The sequence below is a fragment of the Loxodonta africana genome, chromosome 20, assembly GCF_030014295.1.
Source record: "Loxodonta africana isolate mLoxAfr1 chromosome 20, mLoxAfr1.hap2, whole genome shotgun sequence".
Classification (NCBI taxonomy): domain Eukaryota; kingdom Metazoa; phylum Chordata; class Mammalia; order Proboscidea; family Elephantidae; genus Loxodonta; species Loxodonta africana.
The window spans coordinates 53,847,200-53,872,031 of record NC_087361.1 but is presented as its reverse complement, the minus strand read 5'-3'; the positions used below and the strand labels follow the sequence as shown (position 1 = coordinate 53,872,031).

The window sequence follows — 24,832 nt, the reverse complement described above, 5'->3', positions numbered from 1 at the left end:
AAGCGGTATTGCATTTTATGTCAGAAAGTAATTTTTATTTCCTCAGATCAGAAAGATGAATTATATTTCCTGAATTGTGATAAAGTGTGTGTGGGGGTGTGTGGGGTGTGTGTGTGCAAGTATTAGTTTATATAAATATAAATCACCTTGAAGCAATTCTGTTTCTTCAGTTGGTAAACCAGTATTTTTTGCTGGATTTGTATCAGCTGAAGTTTAAAACTTGAAGTGGGTACTGCCTTAATTATCTAGTGCTTCTATAACGTAAATACCACAAGTGGGTAGCTGTCTTAGGCTGGGTTCTGTAGAGAGGCAAAACTAGTGAAGCATATGTATATAAAGAGAGAGAGAGAGGAAAAAAAAGGGGGAGATTTACCTCAAGGAAATGGCTCCTGTGTTTATAGAGGCTGGCGAGTCCAACGTGCATGGGTCAGGCGTCAGGCTGGAGGCTTCCTTCTCATGACTCACGTAGCTACAACTGGCTCAAGTCTCAAGAACAAGAAGTCAAATGATGACAAGCCAGATACAGGATCTGGAGCTTTGCCAGAGCGACCATACATATGTCCATACATATGACCATAAATGTGCAGGCCACACCCCTGAGGAAACTCCCCTTACAACTGATTGGCTGATCACATCAGATCACATTATGGAGGATGATTACATCATTACATAACGGCCAAACCACTGAGAATCATGGCCCAGCCAAGTTGACACGCCTTAGCCATCACAGTGGCTTTGAAGAACAAATTTATTTTCTCACAGTTCTGGAGGTGAAAAGTCCAAGTCAAGGTCTTGGCTCTGACAGTCCCTTTCTTGTCAGTTGCCTGGGCGTTCTTTGGTTCTCTGGCTTGTGGAGGATCACAACACATGGTGTCTGTTTTCCCAGTATATAAATGTGCCTGTGTGTGATCTGCTCTTTTTATAGCTAAGGAGTGATTGGGTTTGGGACACAACTGGCACTGGCGTGACCTTGTTAACTTAACAAAACTGTACTTCCAAATAAGAACACACCCACGAGTACAGGGGTTAGGATTACAATGTATATTTTGGGGCGGGGGTGGGGGACAATTGAATCCATAGCAAGTACCATAGTTAAAATTTTTATTTCAACTAGAAGTTTCAGGGGCAGGAGGTATTTCCACATGATGTAGATTGTGTTTATTTTTTGAATGTGGAGGCTTTTGGTTTCCGTAGATGTGATGAACAAATGGAAGGTTGAGTGGGAGTCCGTTCACTGGAATCCCCCGCCCTCTTCATAACTGTAGTGTTTATTACTGCAAACGATTGAACTCGGGGGAAACCCCAAGCATAACTGCCTTTATTTATTTATTGTTTTTCCAGTCTTTAAAACTGCTGTGGTCCTTGTGTATAAAGATGGCTCCAAGCAGAAGAAGAAACTTGTAAGACTTGTTATTTCACCCCATAGATTGAAAGTACCTCTGGCTCTGTCGTCTTCTCAGTAATGTGTGCCTAAGCTTCCCCTCCCTTAGTCAGGCTCAGTCCTGTCTGTGATTTCTTGTTTTAGTGTTGCTAATTTATTTTTTTAATGACTCCCATCCTGCCTTCCTTCAGGGAGCCTGAGAGTGAATAGCTCTGGGGCCTGCTTAGCCCAGAGCCTTCCTAATGCTATTTCCCGTTTCCCGTTCTTGTGCTGGGGCCCATTTTCTCCTCTGTGCTTTATCTTTCTCTAGCCTGTATCTGGTTAGCCCACTTACTTGCATACCCCTCAGTGTATCAGTCACCTGACCTGTCACTTCCTCACTTTCTGCTGGACAGAGGAGCCCCTGGGGTGAGCACTGGGCTCTAGGGTGAGGGTCAGCGATAGGTTTAGGAAATTCAGGGGTCGGGTCCAGGGGTCGAGCCAGTGGTTCTGACGCAGCTGGTTCCTTCTCTCCTGCAGGTAGGATCTCACAGGCTTTCGATTTATGAAGACTGGGACCCCTTTCGATTTCGGCACATGATCCCTACCGAGGCCCTGCAGGTCCGGGCTTTGGCAAGCGCAGGTAAATTCTGAGCCGGGCTGGGTGTGCATGTCTGGTGTGTCTGAGGCCAGGTGCTGGTCCAGCCGCCCTGTCAGCTTCTGGTATCCATGTTTAAACTTTGTTCCTCTTGATGATTCCGTTCCCTTTTATCTACCCAGTCATTTATTAGATATTTGAGTGGGTAAATGAGCTGAGTAAACGGTTGTCCTGTCCTCAGAATTGCTCTGAGGATTCTAGTCACTCTGATATATATATATGTTAATAACGATACCAAAACCAAAACCAAACCCAGTGCCGTCGAGTCGATTCTGACTCATAGTGACCCTATAGGACAGAGTAGAACTGCCCCATAGACAGTGACTGATATTTGAGTAGCAACAGGTCTTTTAATTCTGGAAAGAATCTTTGCGACCATGAGGACACAAAGCCCATGTAAATTGCTCACTTGCCTTTTAAGTGGGAGACCAAAAAAGACCACCAAGCTCACAGTAAATCAATTGGAGAAGCATTTTCTCTTTTTGCCCTGAGGCATTGCAAACACTTGTCTTTGGTATTGGCATGAAGGTGTTTGACATGGCGGTACTGCTTCTGTGAGCAGACGGTAGTGAGGTGAGCTGTTGGGTGGCCATAGATACTCTGGATAATGTTAGATGATGTTTTGAGACACGAGAAGAGATGTAAACTTCAGCAGGGTGCCGACCAAGAGAGCAGTACAGTGAAACCTGTGAGAGCCGGAACTCAGCAGGAGAGCCTTGTCTTTCAGGTTTTCCGCCTTTGACAGGGTACAGCCTTACTGCTCTTCATCACTCGTTTAACTGGAAAATATGTGCATTTCTGCCTTATACAGGTTCTGGCTTTTGCAGGTTTTACTGTATTTACTGGAAACCTGTTGGCACAGTGGTTAAGAGCTATGGCTGCTAACCAAAAGGTTGGCAGTTCGAATCCACCAGATGCTCCTTGGAAACTGTATGGGGCAGTTCTACTCTGTCCTCTAGAGTTGGTATGAGTTGGAATTGACTCAACGGGAACGGGTTTGGTTTTTGGTTTTGGAACTCAGAGGCCCTGTCCAGAGATATATTTGGGGCCAAGGTCTAGAGAGGAGGCATCGGCAGAGAGGCCCTGGGTTCATGACGGACTGTATTTCCATTTTATGTTTCTGGCGTCTGATGTAAGCGCTAAGTTCCAAGTGTCCGATTTGTGCTGCTCGGCCTCTCCCTGTCCCCACTTGTCACCCTCCCTGAGCAATAGAACTGGGTCTGATCCTCACAAAACCCACTGGCCCTTGTCATGAGCGTCATGAGGAGAAACTTCACCGTCATTAAACTGGACGTGTTTTCCTTCACAGTAGTGAGGCTTTGCAGTAGGAAGACTCAGACTTGTAGATCATAGAGTAATTATTTGCTGTAGGAAGGCTCAGAAAGCTTTCTGTGCTCCCACCATGTGCCTTTTTAGTTATGATTTGATTGGCAGAATTGATTGACCTGTGAATTTCTGAGACCCCTATGTTGTAAGACTAGAAAAGGTTATAATAGCATTTTGAGGTTTAGGCACATAGCTACTAAGATTGCCTTACTTGGCAGTCTTCGTTTGTGAATTATCTCGTTCTTAAGTTCCTTGTGCCTGGTTTATAAACAGTTAAACTTAGGTCTGTAGCAAGACTGCAAACTTCTCAGCCAGGAATTTTGCCTTCATTGAGGACTAAATGTATAAAGACCCTCCATTTTGAAAACAAAGCTATCTTTGTGATATGAGGTCCCATTCTCCACCTCCACCCCCCCCCACCCCCCACTTTTCATTCAAATCAAGTGTAAAACCATCAAGATAAAAGGTTACTTTGATGGACTTGCCAACAAGTCCCTCCTTATGAAACACATTCCAGTAGATTAGAGAATCAGAAACTGGAATTTCTAGATTTCTCTCTTCATTTGGGAAATCATATGAAGCTCTCTGTAAATGGTTCCCAGTTGGGGTTACATGCTGGGGGCACAGGGAGGGTTTGTGAGCAGAGTTCTGAGCCACTGGGTAAGAAGGAGACCTCGTGGTGGGCGGTGAGATGTCTGTATCAAATTGTTCCTTTCACAATCACTTTATTCAGGGCTGGAAAGAAAATGGTTTTCTAGGCTTTGCAAGGCCTAGAAATTACTTAATGACTGTCCCACGCCTTCTTGGCCTACTATTTTGGCTTCGGAATGAGAGGGCTGAGAAAGAGGAGGCCCATCAGGTTGCTGGGGCAGGCCCAGGGTACTCCGCCTGGGTGCTCTGTGGGAAGGCTCCCCATGGACCAGCATGGACTTGTTTCTTTGCGCCTCTGGCCTGATGAAATCTTCATGGGAATCGTGGGCTTGGTCTCGTCCAACTGTTGGCCAAAAAACTAACCACTTAATTGAAATAATTCAGCCAAATGCGCTAAGCAGCTGAAGAGTTCTTCAGCTAGGAGATTTTAGCAACGGGAGGTACTCCCAGTGTTCTTTTTTTCCCGTCCATTAGGCTTGCAAACACTTTGTCTCTTCCCGTCACAGGGCCTAGTGAGGTTCCACTGGCAGAGTGCGGGAAATGTTTTTGTAAAAATGCAGATAAATCCGTTTCAGATGTGCCTTAATTTGTTTTAATTTATCTAGATGCAGAAGCAAATGCCGTGTGTGAAATCGTCCATGTAAAATCGGAGTCTGAGGGGAGGCCAGAGAGGGTCTTCCACCTGTGCTGCAGGTGAGTCTGCAGGTGTGTGGCACAGAGGGCAGGAAGGTGGCTGTGCTTGGGGTCTTCCAAGCCCCTCTGTGCCCTGCAAGCCAGCCTCTGCCTCCCGGGATGCTGTGTGCTTTGCCTTATGCAGTGTTTCCTAAAACAACAGTAACTGGAGAAGTTAAACTAGTTTTATTAGAATATAGACAGTAACCTGGTTAATTTAATACCTTTTTGAAAGAAAATATAAATTTTCAAAGCTATTGAACATACCAAAGAGGGCTTTCTTCCCGTTTGATAAACTACAAGGGCGCAGCAGTCCTGTGGCAGTTGTTTTGCCATATGGATACGTTGTTTATCCCTGAGATGCACAGCAGAGGCAGGTGAGGGGCGGGGGCCTGTGAACGTCTCCCCAGGATTCCCCCTCACTGGAGAAATGGCAGCAGTGGCAGGGTGGCATAGGGTGCTCAGGATCACCCACAGATTCCGGGTGGAAGTGGAACTTCTAGTTCTAGTTCTCTGAGAAGCTGAGACCTTTCTCCATGTGGATCCTGTTACTGGTTGACTTCTGACCCCCCACCCCAATCCCAAATGTATTGGGACCTGAACTTATACCTATGGATGTGGTCCCATTTGGAAATAGGGTTTTCTTTGTTACATTAATGAGGCCATTTCAGTGTAGGGTGTGTCTTAAACCTAGTCACTTGGGTTATACAAAGAGGCAGAGAGAGGCAAGCACCAGTGGGGAGAAGAGATGCCATGTGGAGCTCGCCGGGGAACTGAGGAACGCTGGGGCTGTAGAAACAGAGATCTACCCCCCTGAGCCAACAGAGAGAGATCCTTCCCCTTGAGGTGGTACCCTGAATTTGGACTTTCAGCCTCCTAACCTGAGAAAATAATTGCCTGTTTGTTAAAGCCACCGACTTTGGTGGTGGTGTTACAGCAGCACTGACAAACTAAGGCACAGCCAGTTCTTGAGTCTTTTTTTCACCTAAAGATATTGAGGTGGATAGCCAGTAGCCAGCGTTCTAGTGTATTTGGCTTTCACTGTGATTTATGTTCAGTCATGCTTTAATTGGCCTAATCAGAAGACATGGACACTCAGTAGTCTCAGTACTGACGTGATGCCCACATTGTGTAGTGGTGTGCAATGGATCACCCCCAAATTAAACCATGTCAATATGATGATGATTATTATCACTGTCTCATACTGCCATTGCCGTGTGGCGTACCGGTTAAGAGCTCGGCTGCTAACTGAAAGGTCGGCAGTTTGAATCCACCTGGCGCTCTTTAGAAACCCTATGGAGCAGTTCTACTCTGTCCTACAGGGTCGCTGTGCGTTGGAATTGACTCCACGGCAATGGTTTTTTAAATCGCAAATACAGGAGCGGGCACAGTTCCTGAGCATACCCTGCGCTAACACACCGCGTGCATTGTTGCAGTTACTCAGAGCGGGGGCCTCTTCTTCCCGTCGTACAGATGGGGATGCAGGGCTCGTAGAGCATCTTTGCCTGAGGGCTTACAGCAGGCGAGCACTGGGTTCCAACAGGTGGGGTTGACTTCAGAGCTCATTCTTTGTTTCTAATCGCCTTTCTGTGGGTGACGGGGGTCAAAAAAGTAGGGGGAGCCGCATTCCCCAGCAAGTCATCAGGATTAGAATTGAAAATTTCCTCTGGTAGTCCACAGCTGGGTTGAGCTTCATCTTTACCATCTATTTAGGCCAATCCACTTGTGATTATTGTGGTAAAGTCTCCACGGGGTCCGGGGAGCCTGCCTCTAGAGAAGCCATAGAGACACCATATAAGTTTTCATAAGGAAGAATGATTCTTTTGAAACCCACCTGGGTGAAAATATTGAGAATGGGACACGAAGAGTAACCCGTTGTTGTTCGTCGCCAACAAGTGGGCCCCCAAAGCATGGCAAGCCCGTGCACAACTGAACTGTTGTGATCCTCAGGCCTTTCTTCCTAATCTTAGTCTGGAAGCATCCTAGCGACAGGCAGGCCTCTACTGACACATGGGTGGAGGCTGCACAGGAGGTGCGTTGGCCAGAATCAAACTTGGGTCTCTGCTGTGGAAGGTGAGAATTCTACGACTGAACCACCATCTCTTAACCTAGGAAATACGTTTTTACCATGCAAATTAGGATTTGGGAAGGTATTCTAGTTCTTAGCAATGTAGCTTTAATATTTATGTGTTGGAACAGGACTACAACTTTGAAGGAAACTAAGGATGTTGGGACATCATTCTTAGGGAGCTCTGCAGAACCACAAGGATCTTGTGCTTCATTTTGTCCCCCAAAACATTTTAGAACAAATGCTTCTGCTGTAAGTGCCGCGAGCAGAATTTGTCAGCTTCTGGGTGCCACTTCCACCTGTCTCTTCATTAGTGGACTATTGTTGTTATTGTTAGTTGCCATCGAGTCGGTTCTGACTCATGGCGACCCCATGCGTGCAGAGTAGAACTGCTCTGTAGGGTTTTCTTGGCGGTGACCTTTATGAAAACAAATCGCCAGGCCTTTCTCCCGTGGTAGGTTTGAACCACCAACCTTTCGGTTAGAAGCCGAGTGCAAACTGTGCCACCTAGGGACCTTCACAGATTCTTGTTGTTAAGTTGCTGTTGAGTCGATTCCAACTCAGAGTGACCCCATGTGTGCAGAGTAGAACTGCTCTATAGGGCTTTCAAGGCTGTGACCTTTCAGAAGCAGTTTGCCAGGTCTGTCTTCCAGGGTGCCTCTGAGTGAGTGTGAACCACCAACCTTCTGGCTAGTAGTTGAGCACTTAACCATTTGCACCACCCAGGGACTCCATCGTTAGTGGACTGCTCTGCCCAGATCAGCTGCAGGAGATGAATCACAAAGCATCAAGGGGAAAGAGTGTGCCTTCTCCATTCCCAGCTATGAAAATACCACTGAGCCTAGGCACGGGCGTCATACCCTCAGTCTTTAACCTTGGCTCCTGGGCGGTATTTGTCTGGCCGCATCTGACAGCATTAGTAGTGGCCCATGTGTTGAGCACCGCTTCCCTAACACTTGTGATTCTCTTTCCATAGCTCCCCTGAGAGCCGGAAGGATTTCCTGAAGGCTGTGCACTCGATCTTGCGTGATAAGCACAGAAGACAGCTCCTCAAAACCGAAAGCCTTCCCTCGTCCCAGCAGTATGTCCCTTTTGGAGGAAAGAGATTGTGTGCACTGAAAGGGGCCAGGCCGGCCATGAGCAGGGCAGGTACTGTGGGGATTCCGACGTTCAAGATCCCCGTCAACCCTACTCCGCTGTAGGGCCCCGTGAGCTTGACCTTGCCGAGCCAGGCATAGGTGTAGCCCTGTGGGGGCTCACGTGGCGATAGTTTTTCCCTGGTTGGTATGAGGGTCCTTGCCTTTGCCTCTGGTCTTGATGGCTTCCTGGGGATCTGCCCTGTGGTGACTCCTCCTGTCCCTGCTCCAGCCTGCCCTTCGCTGCCCTCCACCCCATGGCTGGCGAGCTCCTCTCTCATGCGCCAGCAGGAAGCGGGCACCCTCTTTCCGGAGAGGCTGTCCTGGCCTGCTTGTGCGATGAGAGCCGCTGCTTTGCATGACAGCCAGCTTCGTCTAGCAGAAAGCAGTGTGTCATGTCTCAGCAAGGCCATGGCCCGGTGTTCTCAGTAAGGACTCCAGGTGATGTGTGGGAGTTATACCCCCGCCTGTGCCTGCAGCTCTGTTTTTAGCCTCACTGTTCATTTGAGGAAGCCCTGAGCGCTGCTCTTGGAAAGGAGGAATCCAGAGTGTCAATGGTCCTGGGGTAAAAACTCCTTTAGGGCTTACTGCTCTGGATCATTGAGGAAGGAAGGTCAGTATGGCTACCCACAAGCGACAGGTGACAGTGCAATATTTCCAGGAAGAAAGATGTTTTCATAATATGCCTGTACTTAATGACATCAAGATGTCCACGTTTTTATAACGCCTTTCTTAGGAGGCAGCCTGGAATTTTGCAGGAGGGTTTCCCACGAAAGCAGCTACCTTTGCGTTTGCCAAGAAGGTCTCTGCCCACCTGTTCCCCATTGCGTTGAAGAGGCATAGATGGAACTGTGAACAGTGGAAGATTTTCATAGCTGTAACCTGCGTAGCATTGGTATGGGATCATTGCATCCACTAAGCACCTTAGGTTTAACTAACGGTAGGGGGTTAGCTATCTTAAATCTGCTAATCCATTGATGAGTATTTATTGAGACTTAGTGTTCTCCTGGGTTCTCCAAGGTACCCTGATGGTATCATGTACCTCCCTACCCACAGTTTCTCACGGGGTCCCTGTAAAGAAGGGTTCATGTATCCTTTTATATTTCACCGTAGAGACTTTCATCTCAGAATTATCCTACCTGTGCCCTTTGCTTTCCAGGGCATATTTCCTAAGGACTGGGAGTATTTGTCCCAATCTCAGGGAGCCCAGCCTGTCATTGGCTAGGTTTCACTTGCTAATCAATGAACTCAAATTCCTAACTGTGTTTACTTTGAAACTAGGCACTTTTAGTCTGTAGGACACTCAAAAGTTTTCCTGCCGAGACTCCTTTAGACCCCCAGATAAAAGAAAGCCCAGCCAACCGGTAACCTATACCGTCATCATGAACAGCAAGAGAACACCTTGAAGTTGTAGTCTGTAGGATTTGGCTAATGAAAGGATTTTCTGCTCGTCCTATGGATGGCTCCTTTTTAGCTGAAGAAAGTATTTATCCCTCTCCTTTTTTAATTTTTTAATCCCTCACTTTCATCAGGGCCTCATTTTAGATGATTTTAAAATGGTTCCCGAGTGGATGGGTACAGCACTAGCCTGTCTGACTTAACAACGAACACTACGAATGTTCAACGTTTCTCTCCCTAAGAGACTGGGAGCAACTCAGTCAGACTGGCTGGTTATTAAGCATCTTTTTGATAGCCGAGAGAGAGACCTGTGCTTTATTTTGCATTGCCATGAGTACCCAGGTTGTTCATTTCTCTTGCTGTTCTGTTTGGATAGGTAGGAAAGCTAGATACCTTGACTCAATTCTAAGTCTCAAAAAACTGGACATCTGCCAATAACCCAATTAAAATATATACATATATTTCCAACATTTTCTTTGAAGCATTTCAGACACACAGAGCAGTTGAAAGAGTTCTACAGTAAACATACCAACCACCTATGCTCTGTAATTATCTCTCTCTGTTTTCATTATCATATAGCTATCCATCTATCATCCATCCACCCATCTTGTTTTTTGACATTTTTCAAAGTTGTAGACATGACTTCAGCATTCACACGTTTGCAATAACCCAGCTTTGATTTGCGGTAGTTCTAAATAATGATTGCAGTGAGGACTCAGCCTCCACATGGTGATGCTGAGGTGAATTAGGAAGTTTTGATTCTTCCCAATGGCAGAGGGTTTTTTCCCATATCTTTTTTTCCATTTTTCCCTGGAAGTGGCTTTCATTTCCCTCCTCAAACCAGAGTGGTACCCATTTGTTGCATCTTTTAAGATAGTGGAATGTTCTGGAATGACAATGGGCAGTACAGGGGTCTCAGGGAGCAGATGCCTGAATGGGGGCCAGTTTAGGCCACTGTCCAGCTTCCTGACCCTGTGCCCACTGTGGTTGACGTCAGGGCTACCCGGGACAGAAATCAAGAACAGTTATCTAAGTTCTAGCAGCACTGAGGCAGTTTAAAGGTTTGTAGGCCTAGGTTTCAGGAAAGCAGTTTCCAACTAGTTTTTCGTTTGGGCCCTTGCCTTCCCTTTGAACTCCATGTTACATTTTATCCTCTTGTCTCTGATGTGACAGGCACTTCCCTAGGGAGGGGGAAGCTACAGCCCTTGTGCGAGAGCCGTCTTTCCTGTACGTGTGTGTGGTGTGCTTGTTCGTTTGCTTGTTTGGGTGGTGTTTTTTGTTTATTTTTAATAATTCTGGCTTCCTAGAGGGTAGTAGGATGAAAGGATGGGTTCAAAGATGTCCTCTTCTTAACTCTTAGTTACTTTATATAGCACCTGGTTGGTCAAGTGCTTGCCTGTCTTCTGTTTATTTCTCATTTTACCCACTCAGGAATATTTTCATTGCTTTGTTGGGAAGAAATTGGGGATACACAGAATGCAGTCAAGGAGGGCTGAAGGCTCCAACTGGCTTCACCTTACGGTTCATGTAGGACTTTGTCATCGAGGGGCCGGGAGATAATCAGAAGCTTGCTCCTCTGAGAGCTGCTCTTTTCTGTCGACTCTCTCAGAGGGGTGACATGCCTTAATTCAGCTGCACGTCCTCAAGAAATACTGCATTTAATTCCCCAGAAAGCAGCATAACTTGAGCCAGTGCTTTTGCCTATTTGACACATTGTGGTGGTTTTACCATCAAAGGGAAACCCTAGAAGCACACTGTGCGCTACTGAAGAGTATCCCAACTAGATGAGCCCTGGCAGCCCTGGGGCATCTTCAGAGGTCAGTGCCTTGGGCAGGTGCTCAGGGCTGAGGACACCAACTCACTAATCCCCAGGTGAGGGGACTACTGAGAGGAGCAGGAGTCTGTTACCTGTCTCCCAGGTAGCACAGCAGAAGGTTCTTTCAGAGGGCGCTGAGTCCTCTTTTTCCCATAACCTACAGTTCTCCCGTGTCCCCTTCCCGCCTGTCTCCCCTTCCAGTCAGTTGTACTGACACCCTCTAAGCTCAGGCATCTGTGCAAAGCAAGGACTGTTGCCCACAATTCCAGGGTGGACCAGTGAGGTCTGGACCTTTTGTCCCCGATGCCATCAGTTTTTGCTGTCCTCTTTATTTGCTGCCTGGATTTCCATCTCACGTAAAGCGTGTGGGGGCTTTACTTTTATATTTTTGTGTGTGTGTGCAGTGTCTGCCCCAAGCAAGTCCCTTGGGAGGAGGAGGCGGCGACTGGCTCGGAACAGGTTTACCATTGATGCCGACGCTGTCTCTGCCAGCAGCCCGGAGAGAGAGCCCCAGCAGCCACCCGGTGGCGGGGACACTGACCGCTGGGTTGAGGAACAGTTCGATCTTGCTCAGTACGAGGAGCAGGATGACATCAAGGAGACAGACATCCTCAGTGATGATGATGAATTCTGTGAGTCAGCGAAGGGCACCTCGGTGGACAGGGACCTGCGGGAGCAGCTTCAGGCCACCTCCATCAGTCAGCGGGAAGGGGGCCGGGAGGCCCTGGACAGTCACGCGTCCCGGATGACACAGCTCAAGAAGCAAGCTGCGCTGTCTGGCATCAACGGGGGCCTAGCGAGCACAGGCGAGGAGGTCATTTGGGTTAGGCGTGAAGACTTCACCCCGGCCAGGAAACTCAACACTGAGATATGAGTGTGCGTGTCCCTGAGAGTGTAGATACTTGTCCCGCCCACCCGCCACCCGCCGCCCGCCCTCCTGTGCCCGCGGGCGGACCGCCCCAGGGCACTCTTGCTCATGGTTCGGGCAGCTGACTCTGTTCTGAAGCCACGTAGCCACCGACTTTGTCGTTTCTGACAACAGCATCAGAAAGAATTGTTCCGAATTTCGAATAAGCTTGAGTCCTGTCTTCTGTATATTGCCAAGGGCTTTTATTTATTCTCCACGAATCAGGGCCTGAAGAATTAAAAGGAAAAAAAAAATCCTATAGCACTGGAAAGCAAATTCCCCCCCCGCCCCCAGGAGTATGCACAGCAGAAAGGATGGCACAAACCAGTAAAAGATGATTGCTGCATCCGAAACCACCCTGAGCTCCATCCCCTGGGCGGGCGTCCGCCTTCACACCCGCAGCGAAGCGAAGCCACCGCCCAGCCTGCAGTGTTCCCGCTCCTTTCCCTCTTCAGTGTCTGAGAATATCTGTGTATTTTAGGGGTGCGTGAGGAGAGGGTGGAGATTTATGTTTTGATGAGCCTTTTTTTTTCCTTCTGTTTTGGTCTACGGCTGGTCCTACTCAGTGCCAGTGTTCGGAGCTCTAGTTTTGCATAGAATTGTAAAGACGCCAAACTCTTTGCAAAGAGATCCAAATTTATCACTTGAAAAATAGAAAGAAAATAATATTTTTTGTATTTTCCCTGAGATGCAGGGCACACACAGGCGAGAATTTTACAGTGTTCGTGTTTAACTCTTGAGTTGGAAAAAAAATGAGGGTATAACCTTTTACAGAGAGAGTGAGGCATGGTGATTTTATATTTATATACGAAAGGCCAACAAGAAACTCATGCTTAGGGTTCCCTTTTTTTCCCGAGGAGACAATTTTTGTCTTTTTTAAAATGTCTGAATCTATATTTGAGATGGGAGTTTGGTTGGATTAAACAAGACACCGAATGAGCAGTGTGTGTGTCTGTTGCCTATGGCAGGGGAGCCTTCTTCCCGTGGGGTTGCCATGGCGATTGTTGGTTTTCTCTCAGAATCACATCTTCATCCATCCATGACCCCCTGTCCCCCACAGTCCATGACCAACCCTCTCAGCAAAACCACCTCTTCAAAGATATCTTCCGTGTTTAACACTTCTCTTCATGCCAGTGAAACAGGGTAAATCTGCTAAAACTCTTCACGTCCTAAAGAGATTTCCAATTAGGAAGAACAAAAACAAGTTATAGCACTTTCCATTTTTTTTATTAATAAAAAAGGTTTATAGCTTTCTTCTGTCCCCATTTCACACCGTCTACTTCCTAAGAAGGGTTTCAATAATACAAAAACTTTCTTTTTGGGGGAAAATATCTCTTTGGTGTTTGACACATCAGTGGGTTCTTTAAAGACCTGGATTTTCTAGTCGCTTTAGGAACTCTATTTTATACAAATCAGTTCCGACTTTCTATTCCCAGATCAGAGAGTTCAGGTCATCACGCTCTTCTGCTCCTGCTTGCTGACCTGCTTCCCCCCGCCCCTCCTTTCTGGTCTCCAGGGCTTTGAGCTTGATCTTTTGAAAGTTTTATTCTATTAAATTTTTGCTATATCTTCTGGTTTTCTTAAAAGCTTTAGAATGGTTTCTATACCCTTTGTATCACTGCATTGTTCCATATCACCCCGGTTCGATTGTGTCCAGATGGATAACGGAAACAGAGGCTTCTAACATCGTCTACCAGTCCCACTGCAGCGGGGTCATTTGAAAATACTGGAGAGTCTGGTGCTTGGAGAGGGTGCCATTGTCTCTTGTACATAAGGTCATGACGTGTCTATGTCCAAAGTTCTTATATATTTCTTTTATAAGCTGAAAGAAGGTCTATTTTTATGTTTTTAGGTCTATGAATGGAACGTTGTAAATGCCTGTCAAACAATAAAAATATTGAAACATGTCTGGACTGTCCTGTGCTTTCCTTAAACAATGGGAGGATGAGTAGGGACCGTTGGCGGAAAGAGTGCACGGGAAGAATTCTTGGGGATGCCCTTTTTTAACAGTGACTGTCATGACCATCCAAGTGCTCGGCTGCTAACCAAAAGGTTGGCGGTTCGAACCCACCAGTAGCTCCGAGGGAGAAAGACGTGGCAGTCTGCTTCCATAGAGATTACAGCCTTGGAAACTCTATGGGGCAGTTCTACTCTGTTCTATAGGGTCACTATGAATCGGAATCGACTTAAGGGCAGTGAGTTTTTTTTTTTTAATTGGATCGTGACCATCAAGGGAGAGGTGTCTTGATAAAGCTTGAGTTTTTAACAAAAAGATAACCCAGTTGGTCAGCATCTTGGTCTAAAGATCTGAAGAAAGATAAAAAACTAGTTTGATAAAAAAACCAAACCAAACCCCTTCCTGTCAAGTTGATTCGGACTCATGGCGACCCTGTAGGACAGAGTAAAACTGCTCCACAGGGCTTCAAGGCGCAGCTGCTGAATTCAAACTGCTGATGTTTTGGTTAGCAGCTGAGCTCTTAACCACTCCATCAGCAGAGCTCCAGATAGATAAAACTAAAACCAAACCCATTTTCGTCTAGTCAATTCCAAGCAGTTTGTGATCAGCTGCTAACCTAGAGGTTGGCAGCTCAAACCTATCCAGTGGCTTCGTGGAAGAAAGGCCTGGCAAACTGCTTCCTTAAAGGTGACAGCTAAGGAAACCCTATGGAGCAGTTCTCTGTAGCACATGGCGTCACCATGATAATGATAGCTGCCTGCTGTCGAGTCTGACTCATGACAACCTTATGGTCGTGCACCTTCTTCATGATCAGTGGCATGTTCACGTCCATGACTGTGGTTGTTTTGCCAGCCCATCTTGCTGAGGGTCTCCCTCGCCAGCCTTCTACTTCAACAAACATGATTCTTCCATCAGCAATTGATTGCTCCTGATTGTATATCCAGAGCAAGGAAGTGGGACAGCATTCTGTTGTGATCCGTAAGGTTTTCATTGGCTAATTTTTGGAAGTAGATGGCCAGGCCTTTCTTCCTAGTCTCTCTCAGCCTGGAAGCTATACTGAAACCTGCCTCTCATGGGTGATCCCGCTGGTATTTGAAATACTGATGACATAGCTTCCAGCATCATAGCAACATGCAAGCCCAGCACTATGACGAACTAACAGATGGGTGGCGGATTTGAAGACTAGGAAATATCATAAGTATGAATCTGTACGATACAGGGCTCCATTTTTTTTTCTCAGTTTCCTGCTACCTACCAGTGGCAAGGAAGTATTGGGGTGACATGGCAAGGTGAGTGTGCGTTGGAGTCAGTGAGCTCTGGGATCCAGGGTTTGCCTTCACATTTTATTGCTGGGGACTTGCTGCCCAGGTCTCCACAGAATCACAAAAAATGCACATGACCCTTGGCTACCTCCCCTTCCCTTTCAGAGTTCCTGATCTTAGTCCTCAGCCCCTTTCAAACCTCACTAAGTCAAGGTTCACCTCCCTGACACCTACCCTTCAGGTGGAAAGGTTTTCTCCTCCTGTCTGCCCCACACAGGAAGAGTTCCTCTCTACAGCCGTTGCGGAGCACTGTGCTGTTTATAACCAGCCACTTGCTGAGTGGTCTCTGCCTCATGGTGCCGCCATGTGTGTTAGAAGTGTGCTCCCCAGGGCTTTCAATGGCTGATTTTTCCGAAGTAGAACTCAGGGATTTTTTTCTGTGTTGCCGCTGGGTGGACTCAAACCGACAACCTTAGCAGTCAAGTGCATCGACCCTTGGCGCTTCCGCAGGACTCCCTGTGCCGTTCAGTGTCTTAAAACTTACCGAGTGGTCCGTGGACCGGCTGCACCACCAAGAGCCTGTCAGGCAGACGACTGAACCAGAACCTGCGTTTTAACAAGATCCCCCGGTGATTCATACACACGTTCAAGTTTGAGAAGCATTAATTTGGTGGTCTCCAGGCTTTGGAGTTGAACAGTGGTTTTGAGTATGTATCTTCTTCTGGGTATTAGGTTTTTTTCATTATTATTGTGATAAATATTTTTGAGTATGTATCTTTTTCTGGGTATTAGTTTTTTTTCATTATTATTGTGATAAATATATATGTAGGAAAACATTTGAGATTTCAATAATCTTCACACAGTTCAGTGACATGAATTAGATTCATCCTGTTTGTCGTTCAACCGTCATCGCCCTTATCTGTTTCCAGATTGTGCCATCAACAGAAGCTCAGTGGCTCCTATGCATTGAATCCTGAGTACATGTCTTTTTTATTTTAAATACATATGTTTGTAGGTACTACTGCACCAATATATTCATTTTACAATACAAGAAGATTTTCTGTGCTCAGTGCACCTCTGGGGGGTGACTGAAGCCAGCTTGGCACTTCCTTGTTGGAATTATTTACATAGTTGGCTCTCTAATGTGAGAATCAAGAAATCTGTTTCCTGTGTAATTGCCAATTCTGTGAGGAAGCCATGAGTGCAAAATCAAACATACAGAAGTTATCAAAATGCGTTCTCCCCCCTCCACAGTAAGGGTCAGCGTGAACCCAAATCTCCAAAACTCAGTCATCACATTCTCACTTCTCCATCCTTGTCACCAGCCGCCATACCCATGGTACTCTTGCTGTATGACCCTGACCGACCACCTGGAGCTGGGTCAGAGCTCACAAGTTAAAAGGACACTGTCCTTCTGACTGCCAAAATAGGCAGAACCAGCTACAAGTTTGAGGAACCCACATGGCACCCCAACCTTGTGACCTGCTGGTTACAAATTTGAAGCTGGTTTTCCACTACCCCTCTAGGATGCCCGCTGCAAGCTGGGAGTCCATACAACACCCCACTTTCTGACCTGCTGGCGTCTACTTCCCGTTTGGATTTGAGAATTTGCTGGAAGGGCTCACAGAATTCACTGGTATGACGCCATCCTTACTGCTACAGATTTATTATACCCAAGTGGATGCTAATAAAGAGACACATAGGGCGAGCCCAGGAGGCTCCTAACGTGAAGCTACCCTTCTGAGAGCAGGTGTTCTGGTCAACCAGGAAGCTCTCTGAGCCTTCATGTTCCAGGCTTTCATCGGTCCTGCGTCATTAGCTAAATCATGCCTCCTGAGGCTAGTCGAAATCAGCCTCCCCGTGAGTCTTTTCTGGTCTAGCTATCCCCCACTCACCAGCTCAAATCCTCAGGTGTGGCCTAGAAGGCCCAGACCACGGCACCCCAATTGTTTGAGGGTTATTTCTCTGGAGTCAAGGACAGAGGCCACCTTACTTGGGATAAAACTAGGTTCATACCCGGACTTAATTTCTTTTTCAGGATTGTATCCCACCAGACAGGCAGAAACCATTGTCCATTCACCCATCTGTCCCCTGGTTGTGATGGTTTTGGGGGGTTTGGGGTAGAGTCCTCCCCTCTAGTCTTTGGGTCACGCATTCTTAGAGGTTACCACAGAAAGGACCATTGCCTTTGTCCACAGCCTGTTTCAAGTTTGGTGGCGAGCTCTCTAGTGTTTCATTTTGTCCAGATCTATGAGGTTTGCCCACCTGCAACCAGTCCTGGGTCATGTCTCCTTCCTGGCGTGTTGCCAAGATGCCCATGTTACTGCCCCAACATCTTTCCAACTGACCTTCCCATATTTCCAGCTAATGGATGCACCTTTCAGTGGGCAGGTGGGTATGAGGAGGGAGGAGCCTTGGAGAAAAACCCTTCTCTCACCTCGTTATTTCCAGGCTTTTCATTGATGTCCAAGTTTAACTTGAGTTTTGCAGGCAGTTTCTGCTTTTCATCTTGCCACAAACCTATCCTGGGGTAGGGGATCCCTGTGACAGATGCCATCATAGAAAGGAGGTACTGGGAGGGTAGGGGAGAGGGGGACATGAAAATACAGGGAGAAAAATAAAAAACAGTCGACATATTCAGCCACTTTCCATGTACGATGTGTGAGATCAGAATTGCACCATCACTGTTCTTCATGTTGCTAGCCGTCATTAACTCACGGTGACCCCATACACAAGGGATGAAAACATGGTGTGCATGTGTTGGGGTGGGAAAGGTGTGTTGGCAATACAAACGTCTTCTGTACATTATCTAGCAATAATAGTGTGTTGTTGTTGTTAGCTGCCACTGGGTAGGCTCCCAGCACATGGTGACCCCGTCCACAATGGAACAAAATTCTGCCCATTCTTGTGCCATCCCCGTGATGGATTCAGATAAGGCCAGCTGGTCTTGTATCATCCCCATGATCAGCTGAGGGTCAGGTCGTTGTGCTCCGTAGGGTTTTCACTGGCTGATATTTGGAAGTGGAATGCAAGGCCTTCCTTCCTAGTCGATCTTAGTCTAGAAGCTCCACTGAAACCTATTCAGCATCATAGCATCATGCAAGCTTCCACTGACAGAGGGGTGGTGGTCACACTGAGGTGCACTGGCCAGGAATTAAACCTGGGTCTCCTCCATGCAGGGTGAGAATTCTACCACTGATGCACCTCCTATCACCCAGGCTACAAAGTGACTAGAGGGTGCAGGCTCCACTGCTGGCCTAGGGCATTCATCTATTTATTCAGTACCCATTTATCAAGTACCTACTCTGCCTGTGAAGGTGCTCGACATGCTAGGGGAGTCAGGGAGGAAGAAGACCAAGTCCTTATCCCCCGGAGCTTATGCTGCAGAGAGAGATGGGGAAAGATACTGAGCTCCACTGTCTGCCCAGCCTGTCTCAGTGACTCACTGGAGAGCTTAGAGCAGGCATTCTCCATTCATCTGTTGACGGGCACTTGGGTTGTTTCCACATTTTCGCTATTGTGGATAATGGTGCAAGGAACACTGCTGTACAATACGCTTTTCAATGCTTAGAATTCCTTTGAATGGGCACATCACAGATCCTTAAATATTTACTGAAAAAAATGAGGACTTTCATAATTTCAGACTTCTGGATCAGTTATGTTTTTGCCTACTGTAAATACAACTGTCTATTCCCTGTAAAGACTGAGTAGAACAGGCCCGTAGGGTTTCCAAGCCTGTAAATCCTTATGGGAGCTGACTGCTGCATCTTTCTCCCTCCCAGCGGCTGGTGGATTCCAACCGCTGACCTTTCGGTTAGCAGCTGAGCGCTTTAACCACTGTGCAACCAAGGCTCCTATATTTATCATACAACACCTTTAAAATAATTACAGATAACTTACGATACCTTTAAAATACTACACCTGGTGTTTGCATTCATATTACACTTTTCAAAACTTATAACTTTTCCCAAAATACATTATTCCCTTTGAATCGCAAAATTCTGTGAGATGAATTGGCCAGCTATCCCTGTCCCCACATTAGAGGTGAGAACAGAAGGCTCAAAGACCATGACTTGCACTGCGGCACGATTTTTGTCATGTGACCAGGCACTGGACCCCACGCTGAGGGATAAACTGCTAAGTCCAACCATTCCCAAGCCAGAAAAAACATCAGTTGGCTGTAATAACAGCGCCTGAATGCCAGATTACAAGGATCAAGACGCCGTCCTGCTTCTTTTAAAAAAGGACAAATTGCATGTTCTAGTCTCTGAAAGTCTCCAGTGGCGTATTCTTTGTGGATGTACCCCAGTAATGAGGTTGGTAACTGAACGAGACCCGTGTTTAATGCCATGGTGAAAGCTTTCTGCCAGAGAAGCACACCACTGCCCCCTGCTGGATACCTGCCGCATCGCCTCAAGATTCTCTTCTGCGGGGCTCCGTCGGGAGGGGTTGAACCTAATGCAGCAAATGGGCTGTGGGTTCGCTGGGGCGGGATGGGATGGCAGCAAGGGCGCGGGGAGCAGTAATTCGTCCTAAGCTGTTGTTTTAGCTGAAGGGATTGTTGCGGCCTCTCGCTCTGCTCTGGGTATGTTGAGCTCCATAAACGCTATCAGTGTAGAGAGGTGCAATACTTTTTAACTTTAATAACTTAATAAAGGAGCCCTGATGGCGCTGTGGAAACCCTGGTGGCGTAGTGGTTAAGTGCTACGCTGCTAACCAAAACGCCCGCAGTTCAAATCCACCAGCCGCTCCTTGGAAACCCAATGAAGCAGTTCTACTTGGACAGGGTCGCTGCAAGTGTGAATTCACTCAACGACCACGGGTAGTTTTACAGAGGAACCCCTGGGTGGTGCAAACAGCATACTCAGCTGCTAACTGAAAGGCTGCTGGTTCAAGTCCACCCCGAGGTGCCTTCGAAAAAAGGGCTGGTCAGCTACTTCTGAAAAATCGGTCCCTGAAACCCTACAGAGCACAATTCTATCGCTGGTTTTTCCTTACAGATGGGGGACTGAGGCCCAGGCTCACACACCTGGTAACTGCATGAGGTGGGGTTTTGCTGGGGCGGGGCAGTGAGCAGAGAGGGGATCGCAGGCCAGGCCTCCGGAGGGGGCGGCCTGAGCAAGGGCTTGGAGAGGAGAAGCGCTGGTGGTTGTTGGGTGCAGCAGGCCCCTGGGTGGTCTCAGCGCTTGACTGCTAACCTACAGGTTTGTGGTTTGAACCCACCCAGCGGCACCATGGTGGAAAGGCCAGGAGATCTGCTTCTGTAGCGATTACAGCCAAGAAAACCCTATGGAGCAGTCGGAATCGACTCTATGGCAATAGTTTCTTTTTGGCTGGATGCAATACACAAAGCTACCAGGTAACTGTTGGCAGCACTCACTGGGCCTGAGAACCTGGAAACTTGAGCTACAGGCTTAACAGGCTCGGCAAACTCAATCTTTCCAAAATTGAACTGGATTTTGCTAGAACTCATCACCCTTAGGACACAGACTTTGAATTGCATTTGCTATTTTATGGGCTCACTTTAGTGCAAAATGGGAGATTTATTAAACTTTGAATGTAATTATTTTCCAAATTCATGACTCATCCGTCTCTGAAGTTTAAATTCGACTGCGGTGAGAAAGTTCTTGAATTTCCTCTCTGTGACCAGAGGAGGGCGCCCTTTCACCATGAATGTTTTTAGAATACTCCGCAAACTCAAGAAATGATCGCTCTAATTCTCATCCTCTTTCTCTCTTCCTCTTTCCCTTTTTTTTATTTCCTCTTCTCCATTATATCAAACAATCAGCCTCAGATGTGATAGCAGGAGCGGGATATTTCTGCTTGGCACGTCTTCTGCCTCGTGCCTGCAGATACTATTTCCCTTAAACTATGAACCTCCCAAGTAAATGGACCAGGCGGCAAAGCTGTTTAGCCTTCCCCTTTAGCAGCTTTTAAGGATGAAATTGGACTTTCACTTGTCCTCAGATGAACAGCTGAACAATCCCCGAGGTTCTGCGTTCCTCTCCTCAGCTGTTCATCCTCCGAGTTTAATGTCTCCTGGCCCCAGACCAGGCATCGTGTCGTTCAGAAAAAGCCACCATCAAGTCTGGCCAGCGTTTGGATTTTGGCATTTGACAGTTAAAACTCATTATCTGCATGAAGACTATAACTTTCCGGAAGAAGTTCTTTTGTTAAGCAACTGAAAGGGAATTTAGGTTTTATTATTTCTTTTCCTTCTTTAAAAAACCGATTACTAACAAATCATTTAAAGAAATAAAATTTGTTTTTCAGTGCTTTCACTCAGGTTTCTGATCACCTTCACTTTTCCATATTCCCAATGGTGTTACTCAGGAGAAGTCTCCAGCCAAGGCTTGTAACTGGGACATTAACAATCAAAGTCAAATTTAATTGGTTAGAAAAAACAAAAAGACCAAGTATTTATTAGAAGGACCTTTGAAGCCCGAGAGACAAAGAAAACATGGTGTGCATGTGTTGGGGCGGGAAAGGTGTGTTGGCAATACAAACGTCTTCTGTACATTATCTAGCAATAATAGCATGTTGTTGTTGTTGTTGTTAGTTGCCACTGCGTAGGCTCCCAGCTCATGGTGACCCCGTCCACAATGGAAAAATTCTGCCCATTCTTGTGCCAACCCTGTGATGGGTTCAGACAACACTGTTGTGACCCCCAGGGTTTTTGTTTTCAGAAGTGGATTGCCAGGCCTTTCCTTCTTGTTCATCTTAGTCTGGAGGCTCTGGTGAGACCTGTTTAGCATCAGAGCAACACGCCAGCTTCCACTGACAGACGGGTGGTGGCTGTTTGTGAAGTGCCTTGGCTGGGAATGGAACCCAGGTCTCCTCCACGGAAGGTACACGTTCTACCACTGAGCCACCACTGTCTCAGTAATTGTATATATAGCAAATATTATTTTTACTATTACATATAATAGTAATTTGGAGCCCTGGTAGCTCAGCGATTAAGCATTTGGCTGCTAACCAAACAGTCAGCAGTTCAAATCCACCAACTGCAACTTGGAAACTCTAGAGAGAAGTTCTGCTTTGTCCTATAGGGTCACAATGGATTTTTTATAATGGTAATTCACTATTATTTGTAATAGTATATGTCATTTGTAATCGTAAATAATAAAATCATTTACTTTAGCATGAAGTGCTTTGGAGCTGCGGAGGAATGTTGACGGTCTGCAGAACTGTCTCTTCACAGGCTAGCGAGACCTTCGGGGACTTGGTATCTGTGTCTTGAACACAGCAGCTGAAAAGGACCGGACATGTCCTTGCGGGTTAGGAACGAGGAGTTTCCCCGTTTCCAGTATTAACCATCCTGGCCTTTCCTCTCATGGGGGGCATTCAGTCGAGGGAGAGGAGGCCAGTAGGGGCCCCTCCCACTGACTGGTTTTGACCACATTTTCCATTGCTGTGTGGTACTGAGCTTGTCTCCTCCAGTAATCGGCCACGCTTTTTTAAAATTCCATTTGGTGATTCTTCCCACCTTTAGTCTTTGAGGCGCCATGATCCCACCCTGAATTACGGTTCCAAGCGTCCATGTCATGTTACAGCAAAGGCAGAGATTATACCAGCAGTTGCAATATTTGTACTTACTTTTCTTGGTTCTGGAAGACCCCTTTGACCCTAACCCCAGTCTTCATTTGGAGAAGAACGGGAATAAAGGAAAGTGAAGCTATTAGATGGGTGAAGAAGAGCACAGCCTCTGGAGTCCAGCTTCCAGGGTTCAAGTCCCAGCTCTGCCACTTAATACCAGTAAGTGGGCAAGATTTTAAAATTCTTTGTGCCTCCGTGTTCTCATCTCCAAAATGGGATAAAACAGCACTTACATTATGGGATTGTTGCAAAGAGTAACTTATTTAAGTTTACATGCTTATGTTTAGTAAATGATGTGATCAAGAACTACAGCAACTAACCAAGAGGTTGGCAGTTCAAATCCACCAGCTGCTCCTTGGAAACCCTATGGGGCAGTTCTAGTCTGTCTTATAGGGTCACTGTTTGAGTTGGAATCTACTCTACAGCAACGGGTTTGGTGTTTTGGTTTTTAATCACCTGAATAATTATTATTCCTACTAACTTATAACTATGCATTTTAGCATAGCAACTTCTTCCCTTTCCTAGAATGACCCATTAACAAATGTGAGGGGTACCAAGTTTTGTGGAAAACACTGACCTGGACCCAGGCTCTGAGGCTTGTAGTATTTACCATCAAGCTGGAAAGGTAAGCCCAAGATACAAATAAAATTTAAGCTAATAGTATGTTATGGATTGAATTTTGTCCCCTAGAAAGATATGTTGAAGTCCTGTCCTCTGGTACCTAGGAACGTGACCTTGGGTGGAAATAGTCTTTGTAGATGTTATCAGTTAAATTAGCATGGGGTCATACTGCAGTAGGGTGGGTCCTAATCACCTCTGAGTGCTGCTTTTATGAAAGAGGAGCAGAGACACAAGAGACGGATGATGTGAAGTTGCAGCTAAGCCAAGGAGCGTCTGGAGCTACCAGAAGAAGCTGGGAGAGACCAGAAAGGATCTTTCTCCAGAGATTTCAGAGAGAACATAGCCCTGCCAGCACCCTAGATTCATATTTCCAGCCCCAGAACTGTGAAACAATATATTTCTGTTTTCACAGGCCACACAGCTTGTGGTATTTTGTTATGGTGACCCTAGGGAAACAGTGCGTAGTCTGAGAGGCTGCTTTTTGGGGAGAGTATTTGGAGGTCACAGTCTTGGGTCTCCCCTGGTGGCTGGTTTGCTGACAGACCTTCGGCAACAGTCACGGCTGGTGTGGAGAAGAGCAGAGGTGACACCAACGCACCTGCTCCTAGGGGCTGGAAACCATGGCAAGGCCGCTCTGGTCAAAGTGTGGCCCCTGGACCAGCAGTGGCATTTGGCTTCATCTTGGAGCTTGTGAGAAACGCCGACTCTGGACCTAAGAGCTGAGTCTGCTGAGTCGGTCTGTGTTTGAATGGGGTCCCAGGTGACTTATGCGCCTGTTACCGCTGAGACGTGTAGCCCAGGCTATTGTTTTCAGGTTCTGGTTTTACCCCCAATAGGGACTGTTATTAATGATGAAGTAGCGATCCCAAGCAACCCTGATCATCAGGAATGAGCTTGTTCACTAGGTGACGACGTGCAGTTTGAACGTCAAGGAGGAAATGTGAAAATCCCCTTCACAGTAGCAGCAAAAACTGTAGAATTCCTGGAAATACATCTAGCAACTGACAGAAGATACTCTGGGGTCTTTATTGAAGGCTTGAAGGCACGGTGGCCAGAGTCACAGTGACCACCGCTCTGGTTCTCCGCGTTGGGATCTGTGAATTCACAGAAGAAATTTGGATTTACGTGAGGCCCAGGAAACTGACCTTCCTTCCCGTTCTGACTCTGCTGCTATGAGAAGGGAGAGAAGAATTTCCCTGCTCTTCCAAGTAAAATCAAAAGAGAAACTTTGTTTGAATATTTTAAAACATTTAAAATATTCAAAGTAGTAAATGTTCTGGTAAATGTTTCCAATTAATTGCCTTTTACCCTTGCGGTTCTGTTTCTCTTTTTAATTTGTTTTGATTTCCCAGGGACTACATGCTCATTTCAGGAAAGCTGGATACATAGATTACAAAAGAGAAA

General features: G+C 46.6%; 1 protein-coding gene across 21 annotated transcripts in view; it reads left to right on the top strand.

The window, feature by feature from the left end:
* The window catches only part of TIAM1 (TIAM Rac1 associated GEF 1), a 424,375-nt gene extending 412,087 nt beyond the window's left edge, over positions 1 to 12,288 (top strand). For 19 of the 21 annotated variants that reach the window (XM_064273167.1, XM_064273165.1, XM_064273170.1 and 16 more), the window contains 5 exons: positions 1,342 to 1,400; positions 1,901 to 2,003; positions 4,601 to 4,688; positions 7,712 to 7,884; positions 11,490 to 12,288. In XM_064273167.1, coding sequence (XP_064129237.1) covers positions 1,342 to 1,400; positions 1,901 to 2,003; positions 4,601 to 4,688; positions 7,712 to 7,884; positions 11,490 to 11,959 — 893 coding nt within the window. In that variant the 3' untranslated portion in view covers positions 11,960 to 12,288. Of the gene's footprint in view, positions 1 to 1,341; positions 1,401 to 1,900; positions 2,004 to 4,600; positions 4,689 to 7,711; positions 7,885 to 8,607 lie in introns of all 21 variants that reach the window. The other 2 variants (XR_010318722.1, XM_064273174.1) reach the window with 2 other exon arrangements.
* Positions 12,289 to 24,832: the final 12,544 nt, after the last annotated feature.